The sequence below is a fragment of the Boleophthalmus pectinirostris genome, unplaced genomic scaffold (assembly GCF_026225935.1).
Source record: "Boleophthalmus pectinirostris isolate CB_2022bp ecotype Guang Dong unplaced genomic scaffold, ASM2622593v1 HiC_scaffold_19, whole genome shotgun sequence".
NCBI classification, from domain to species: domain Eukaryota; kingdom Metazoa; phylum Chordata; class Actinopteri; order Gobiiformes; family Gobiidae; genus Boleophthalmus; species Boleophthalmus pectinirostris.
The window spans coordinates 10,683,584-10,692,645 of record NW_026571140.1 but is presented as its reverse complement, the minus strand read 5'-3'; the positions used below and the strand labels follow the sequence as shown (position 1 = coordinate 10,692,645).

At 38.9% G+C, this 9,062-nt stretch overlaps 1 protein-coding gene across 1 annotated transcript; it reads right to left on the bottom strand.

The window, feature by feature from the left end:
- Positions 1-6,452: 6,452 nt before the first annotated feature.
- LOC110162579 (cytochrome b-c1 complex subunit Rieske, mitochondrial) lies at positions 6,453-8,789 on the bottom strand. The gene is made up of 2 exons (XM_020927477.2): positions 8,501-8,789; positions 6,453-7,402 (listed from the first exon to the last, which is right to left on the bottom strand). The coding sequence occupies exons 1-2, from the start codon at positions 8,709-8,711 to the stop codon at positions 6,792-6,794; spliced, it is 822 nt and encodes a 273-aa protein (XP_020783136.1). The 5' UTR covers positions 8,712-8,789; the 3' UTR covers positions 6,453-6,791.
- Between the last annotated feature and the right edge of the window lie 273 nt (positions 8,790-9,062).

Sequence of the window (9,062 nt, the reverse complement as noted above, 5' to 3'; positions counted from 1 at the left end):
GTGACAGAGCGGGAGCTGCATGTATAAATAGACTGTCTTAAAGAGTGATGTGCAATTTATATTGACAAATAAAATGTTAAGAGGTCCAGTAAAGTTGTAAGTTGACTTCTAAAGGTGAGGTATGTGGGCTGTACACTTCCTAGTTTGAGAAATAGTAGTACAAATACAACTGAACCGAGGTTTCAAGTATCTTAACCTGCAGTATATGGACAGACCATGTCCCATGAGAAAACTCAAACCTCCAGAATTCCCTCTGAGCTGCAGAATCTGCACTAGTACTGATTCATGTTTGTCTGCAGGGGCGGGGTTAATGAGGATGTAGATCAGAGAGCACTTTCAGGTTTAAACCAACTGCATTTCAGCATTAAACCCAAATAAGAGACTTATTTGAGTTTCATTCTGCTTTCTGATTAGATAATCATCTTGAGAACTGACATACCAAATAAAAATATCAACAGCTTGACCATCATGTCTCATGGTTTTGTAATTAAAAATAAATGAGTGTTACAATTGTCACCAGTGCACACAGACACATAAGACATATATGTGAACTTTCTAATAAAAATGCTACATACCATACAGCTTGATTGTGTCTGTGAGCACCCATCACCCATCTTGCCTGTGGAAGAATGGTGTGTGAGAAACTAGTGTAGGTTGGGTGGTCATATGCACAGATTGGCAGTGACCCTTCAGTCCGTCTACCCCAGGGCAGCTGTGGCTACGGAAGTATCTTAGGTTAAAGTAGCAGAGAATAGGGAGAGTAAAAAAGCATGGAATTGTTGCATCTGAAAAGGCTATATTGTTATGGAGTTCATGCTTCATGCTTGCTAGAATGATTGTGCTGAGCATGCTGAAATCACTCCCTCATATGGCACAGAGACATCAGTGACATTTTGGGCAAAGTTGAGTTTATGTATCAGATGAAAGCTTTTGATGAACTCCATTCCCCTGCCTAAATATTGCAGTCAAAGACTGTAAACATTGTTGACGTATAAAAGGAAAACCCTGTCCACTGACAGAAGTTTTAATGTCAAAAGGACGTACAATAAGGACATATAACTATACATACAGAATATAAATAATCTGAAGGAAGATGCTTCTTACTTTATTTTCAAATGTGAACGTTTGTTCAATGTTATGACTTATAAGTGAATACACAGCTGGCTTCATAGCAACTGCCTAAGTCATTTTTGGCCAAATTGAGTTTTCTGTCTGTTTCTACTCTCCAGACCTTGCTTCAGATGTCATTGGCTCTGTCCTCAACCAATCAGAGAGATTACAGCCAAAACCAGTTTATTGGCTGTTTTTTTGTTTTTTTTTTTTGTTTTTTTCCCCAAAAACCTTGAAAAATGAAATATGCCGTGAGTCTAACATGCTGGATGCATGCTACATTTGTCCATAAAAATATGTAGTTTCACATCATGAAAGAAGTGATTTTAAACATTAAAGTACCAGTGACAGGTTGGACTACTAACACAGGTAAGATGCTTATATTTCAGATTTTGCTAAACATCTCACAATATTTTTCTGAGTTTCACCATTTTTTAGGTTACAAGTTTTAGTTCCTGGTTGGAAATCATGACATCACAAGGGAATTCCATAATTGTTACGTAGCAACCATCCTGTACAATAGGCTCTCCTCTCCTCTAATGTACACAGAAAGTATTATTTCACAGATGAAAATACAAGAAAACACTTTTAGTTTGTTGACATAATGTTTCAAGTATCAGAAAAATGTGTTTTGTGCCAAACTTTTAGATAGAATTGTCTCTAGTGTGATGTCATTATTATAAAACTCCCCATTTCCTGTCATTTTCAACACATTTTTCAACTTTTCTTCACAGATTGCTTGATTGGTGTAAAACTATAAATTATATTTAAAAGAAGATTAATTTGACCAATCAGCTGCCTTGCCCAAAGTCACACAGCATGGTATAACAGACTCAGTAATGACTATGTACAGTCTATAGAAATGACATCTGTTATTGACGTTTGAAGGTGCACTCTGCAACTTTTCTAGTGGAGGATCTGCCACCTGCTTGTCTTAATGAAAATGTTATTGCTTTGTCTAGAATGTTCCACAATAAAGATTAAACCTACCTAGCTCAAGGGAGACAACCACAGGCTACATTACAGGTCAGATCTGTAGAGATGCAACCCTGTCCACAGAGAATTTTTGTATTTTTGAGCAATAGAAACACCCATAATGAACAAATGCTAGATACCTGTATTTAAAGGGACAGTTCGAAATTTTGGATATAGGGCCTCATTTCCTAGTGAGCCAGAGTACTGTAGATGTGTGAAGACACTTTTTGAAATAATCCATCCAGTCCTTGTATTTGCAGAGGTCGCTGGTGCTAGGCTAGCGCAAGTCAATGGCCATAGTTAGCCTGCCACTAAAAACAGTCTTGCTCACTCCACAAAGCACCCAAAGAAAATCTATTATTACACCAGACTGTTGATGTGAATGTCTGTGTTGATAGAATAATTTTAAAAGTAAAACTAACCTTGCATTTGAAGGATTTATGTGTGAGCAGCAGCAGCGAGTTGTACTTCCTGATAAAAAGCTTGGCAGTGGCGGACTGATATCACCTAGCACCTATCTTACCGGCTCTGTAATATTTTGTTTGCCTGCAGCTACCATAGCGGCACATAGAGCACATAAAGAAGCCTGTTCCGAATATGGCCAGGTTCATATCATCACAACTAGCTGAAGCAGAGTAAAATTCCGCTGCTGCTGAGAAAATAGTCCCTCAACATGCGACGATTCAAGCGATACAAGGTTAGTTCTGCTTCTAAAATTATTCTATCGACACAGACATTCACATGGATAGTCTGGTGTAATAATAGCTTTGGTTCAGGTGTTTTGTGGAGTGAATAAGACTGCTTTTGGTGGCAGGCTAACTATGGCCATTGACTTGCACTAGCCTAGCACCAATGACCTCTCCAAATACGAAGACTGGATAGATTATTTCAAAAAAGTGTCTTCACACATCTACAGTACTCTGGCTCACTAGCAAATGAGGCCCTATGTCCAAAATTCCAATCTGTCCCTTTAATGTCATAGCATAGAACATTCAGGGCAAAGCAATAACGGAAGAAGGAGGAAAGGCACTCAAATTCTTCAATATTATTTTATACACAGCTTTGTACCACAACATCATTCTTACGTACTACTGAATCTTACAGTATATCTTCTATCGGCCTACTGTGGCGTGTGGCAGAGTGAGAACTGCATAGATTTGCCATTTCAAGTTAAAGGTCCACAAACAGCCTGGAGCCACAGAGCTGCATGGGGCTGTGCAGGCACCAGGGGGTACTCCAGCTAGCCCTATTAGCATTCCCATTATTTCTGATCATGATTTGACTTAATGGTGTGTTTATTCAAAGCAATCTATGTGTTGTATTTAAATGAGAATAATACATCAGCGTACGCATGAATGAGTATACAAGTTACTCTGAAAATAAAAGCGTGGATTTGTAATTAGCAGCGTTCTATGACAAGGGTCAGTGGCGTCGGATTTGAAATTGTGGTGTTTTTATATCTAATTACGTTTCATTCCGCGTATACATTTCATTTTAATGCGCCAAGATAAATAATTAGTGGGAAGTCTGGTCTCATTTCTGCATAGCTGACCAGTTTCAATCATGAACGAGGTCATTACGTAGATGGGGAATTGATCAAATGAATAAAATGTGGAAAATACATTACAAAATATTAGTAATGGCCCTTTGTTGTCCGTGAATCAGGAAGTGTGTTGTTGGCAAAAGGTTGTGAAAAGCGCTTATAAATGTAATGAGAATGGTCAGAACGCATAAGGTAAGTGAGAAATAACTTTGGACCACTGCAAACTGTTCAAAATGAATGAATTCTGACAATAACAGGGAAATCCTTAAACCAGTGATACTCCAAACCAGAATTATGGATGGAAAAATATATCTATGGAAGAATTAAACTCAGCAGTAAGAAAGTGCAATTCCTATTCATTTTTTCCCATACACTTTTTCTAAATAAATACAAACACATAAGCAGGCTTTTGTGGCACATTCGACGCATTATTTAATTTACATTTATGAAACTTTAAAGGTCCTATATTAAGATAGTAGCTTGCAGGTTGGCGGTTCGAATCCTGCTCTCGACATAAGCATCATTGGTTTGGCGTTCAATCCACTGACCCACAGGTTGGTTGCTGTGATTCCAGCTCCCACGAATGAATGCTGTTGTTGTGTCCTTGGGCAAGACACTAAACCCAATTAGCCATCAGTGTCTGCGTACACTGGTGTATGAATGCGTGTATGAATTGGTGAGTGGTTCTATGGTGTAAAGAGCTTTGAGTGCCTTGAAGATGGAAAAGTGCTGTATAAAAATGTGACCATTTACTATGTATTATGCAAAATTGACTAGTGAGCTTAAGTCATGTTGTAATGCTGTTCCCTCTTCAAAAACAGACCTGTTGTGTTTTGTTTCATTCACACATGTTTGAGTAATCCTTTATTTTAAATCTAGCTACATCTTCCAAGCTCAAAATGCTCTGTTCCACTTTGTGATGTTAGACTAGACTTAGATTAATTTTATTGATCCATTAGGGAAATTATTTGGACAAAGTAGCTCACATCAACATGTCACGAAGAAGTACTAGTAGTTTCCAAGTTAACAGCTGACTTTTATCCTTAGTTCAGTAGAGATGGGCAACTCCAGAATTGTAATAACTGAAATGATTCTAGGGAAGGTGTATAAAGTGGAGCACTTCCTGTTTTACCATATGGCATCACAAGGTGGAACAAAGTGTTTTCTGTTTGAGAGAAGACCTTGACCTAAATGCGCAGGATCCAAGTATGTTTGTGATGAGAAAACATTATAACATAGCTCAGAAAATAATAATATGGGCTCTTTAAGATGACTTCCTTAGCTTAGATTTTTTCAGTTACAAATGCCATTATTATTATTATTATTTTTTAACTGCTTAACATCTTATTTTGAGTGGGGTCACTTCTCCAGAGACCTAACCTGGAGTTGTAACCCTGGAGATAATGATAATGCTTATTGTGCTTTCATCCTACTTTCCAGATGGCCTCAAATGCCCCCTCAGCTCCAGTCTCTTCCCAAGGTCTTCTCAGGACAGTGTGTACTATCTGAAGAGATACAACAATATACCCCAATATTACACTGGCCATTGTAATAGGTTGAGCGAAAACAGTCATCAAAACGCCATGGTCCATTCAGCATTGCAGAAAAGGTCCAGATATAGTCATATTGTTAGATGAGCTGTTGCTATGCTACAGACACATGAATGTAGACAGAAAAATAAAGTACCAACTGCTTGTACATTGAAAAGAAAATTGTTGCTTCATATAATCAAAAGGTCTTACTTTCAAAACAGGACTATTGAAGGATGAGGTGAAACAAGGTAAAATAAGGTAAAAAGGATGACAGGGGTTGACTAATTGTAGTGGAAAGATCCCAGCATGCATTGCAGGCAGCCCACAGAGCATTCACACTGGAGTTTATAATTGTGGTTCATTAATAAGCACTTTGATGATTATTACTGCAGTTAATTATTTATTTAGCTACTAACGGTTAAGGCTGAGCGTGAATGAGACTTAAAATGCTATATTAAACATGGTGCAGGTTGAAGGAGTGATGTGAAGCCGTATTCGCAGTTTTTAAAGGTCCTACATTACATAAAATCGATTCTTGTGAGCTTTAAATCATGTTATAATGTTGGTACCTCATCATAAACATACCTGGAGTTCTGTTTTGTTTCATTCACACATACTTGAGTAGTCCTTTGTTAATAGTCTGTCCACTCTCTAAAGCTCAGAAATACTAAAATCACAAAAACAGATTTAACTTGATGTGACATTCCCTGTTTTCTAGTAACCATAATGCTAAATTCTCAATTACACAATACTTATGAGTAAAAACAGTGCATACATTGTTCCTGCATTTACTTTCTGCATTTTTGTACATTCCTTCTCAACCTTTGTTCTGCAAACTGTCACTTAACTAAAACTGTGATACAGGTACAATCCCATCAAACCAATTGATAGCCTACTTAAAACAACAAAAAAAAACACAAAAACCTGTGATTCATCCATCTACCCATTTTCTTCTTTATTAGGGGCCTTTAAATGTTGCAATTTGTATTTTTAGTAAACACATTGAATTCACATATTATATAACATTTAACTATAGATTATTTCCAAATTGAGAATGACTTGCACTACACTGTGATTTAGTTTTTGCCTCATCAAACTGCCTGAATTAAATAAAAGGCACACCATTTTATTTTTAACCAAAGTACTCCACTTCTGAAACAATATAAAGGTCAGCACAGCTAGAACTTTAACCTCAAAATACATCTTTCTAAGAAGCCATGGTTTGTTATAGAGTTCTCCTGTTATCTCTTCATATGTAAGTTTGTGGTGTTCAAATACAAGAAGACATGAAGTGAAAATAGACATCTTTATTATTTAGCCTTAAACATCTCATTTGTTCAGGTAATCATTTTACAGTGAATATAACTTAAGGGTCTTTCTTACATTAGGAAGCTGGAAATAAGATGTCATCTAGCTGCAACTTTACAGAAGAGATACATGGTCGGTCAACACTGCTCTTTACAATATTACTTGCTCACCATTTTTGGTGTAATGTCCACCTTTTGGTTGTCAAAGACGGCTAAAATTAACTTGCTTTCCCAGGCTTGCTGAACACATTAAAAACAGACATGACCATGTGTGTCCAACTGAAAACTCAAAGCAAAGATCTTAACAGTTCTAATGACTTGACTTTATCCAACAATCACAGTGTCTTCATCTGGGAACTCGTAGTATGGCACTTCCAGGTTGAGGGGTGCGGGGCCTTTCCTAATGCGTCCTGAAGCGTCATAGTGTGAGCCATGGCAGGGGCAGTAGTAGCCGCCGAAGTCACCCGCGTTGGCTATGGGCACGCAACCCAGATGTGTGCACACCCCCAGAACGATCACCCATTTGGGGTTGGCAGCGCGGTCCTTGTCGTGCTCTGGGTCGCGGAGCTCCGCCAGGTTGACGGCAGCTTCGGCGGCGATCTCCTTATCCGTGCGGTGGCGGACAAACAGTGGCTTTCCCCTCCATTTGAAGGTCATATTCTTGCCTTCGGGGATGTCACCGAGCTTGATTTCGATCTTGGACAGGGCCAGGACATCGGCGGAGGCGCTCATGGAGGAGACGAACTGACTGACCACGGTCTTGGCGGAGTACAGGCCAACTACAGTGGTCGCCCCGGTGAGGACGTAAGAAAAAGTGCGGCGAGACTCACTGCTCTCCTGAGAGGGCTTGTGCGGGTCTTGCACCTCGGGCCTTCTGTAGTCAGAGAAGTCTGGGATGCGCAGGTCTGTGTGGGCGAATCGGACTCCTGTACGGCCTTAAGAAGACAGAAGAGGATATAAGTCAAGTGAAAACATTTAAAATATCTACAATTCAGCACTGTTATTTTTATATGAATGTGTACAATTTATATTCTGGAAACTGCAATGAAGCCTATACAAGCAGATTTCTTTAAAATGAGTATATCAATATTGTCTTTTAATGCATTGTCCATTTACAGCAGATTTACAAAAGAAATGTTAGACATTCATGTTGAAGTACAGAAAGTCATCCATAAAAATATATATTTTCCAATAAAAATAAGCTTACTTTTAGATCATACACATAAAATGTAACATAAAAATGATTAAAGATACTCCATAGTAGATCAGTCATGTGTTTGTTTTGTCCTTCTGTTATCTGCCCAGGAACAAGGGCACTTTGGCAATAGCCAGCCATGTTTACAATGTGATGCATTATGAGAAAAAAAAAAAAAAAAAGATTGGAAATATGATTGGTCCTGTGCCTATAACTTATCAAGGGCCTAAATGTAAACACACTGCATCTTAACTTACAGAACACTGATAAGCAAGCTCGGATGCAAATACTTTACAACCAGCATAATTCATACCACCTACTAAAACTGTATAAACAGAAACGAAAACCAACACAAAATATCCACAAAATATTATCATTATTGTAGAAAAAGCCATGCAGGAAGTAGACGTGTACAGTATGAATATACGCAGGATTCACAATCATGGGGCAGAGGTGACTTAAGGACAGTCAGGACAAGTTACTACAGGTTAATCAACACACCCTTTACCGATTAGACCTGATATATTCTGGTGGACAGACAAAAACGAGACATGGCATACATATAACACGGAGTGAATATTATACAATACACATGTAAACAATTATGACCTTATGCGCAGGTCGCCCACTGTCCTAATGCTAACAGGCTAAAAGCTAACAGCACAGAAAAGCCGGTTAGCCGTGCGATGCTAACTGCGGCTAACCCAAACAAGCCTCGTTTATTTGGGATAACAACTCGGGTAAAACCACAGCTCAGGTTACAGTTTAGCAACGAGAAAGCAAAGAGAAATTGCTTAATTTACAAGTAATTATAACTCACGATCTCTTGTAAACTTACCATTTATGCACACTGTGATAGCGGGCCCTGTCTTTGCGCACTGGCCGCTCAACGATTCGCGGCATAGAAACGGCTTTTTCGGGTCTATTAAGAACTTTTCGCTCTTTACCACGACACCCGGGATCAGAGGTTTAAGCGGGCCGGCCACGGTGTAAGCGGTAGCCTGCAAGTACGGGGAAAAGACCCCCGATCGGGCTGCTAAGGACATCATCTTGGGCTTGTGCGCTAAACGACCTTGCCCTGGCTGCCTGTGCGTGCCTCCGTGGAGCGGCCGAGGAGCTGACGTTACGTAAAGACGGCGTACCGCGTCATTTTGCGTCATACGTAGGCTCCCTTCGGTAATCTCACAAACATGATGCATCGATTATTTATGAAAGTTTGCATTTATAATAGAAAGGGTTATATTTAGTGCCAACATCACTCTATGATTCACTAAATATCATCAAAACATTATAAACTAGGAAATAGGCCTTCACAACTAACAGATTTTAGTTTTTTTCTAGTAATTTATATTGTGGTTTGAGATGAATCTTTTTATACATTATTGATAAGGTGACCGAAT

Coding starts and splice junctions, on each gene's coding strand:
- LOC110162579 (XM_020927477.2), bottom strand. CDS start 8,711: ATGATGTCCTTAGCAGCCCGATCGGGGGTCTTTTCCCCGTACTTGCAG. Junction 7,403..8,500: donor TATCACAGTGTGCATAAATG/GTAAGTTTACAA, acceptor TGTCTTCTTAAG/GCCGTACAGGAGTCCGATTC.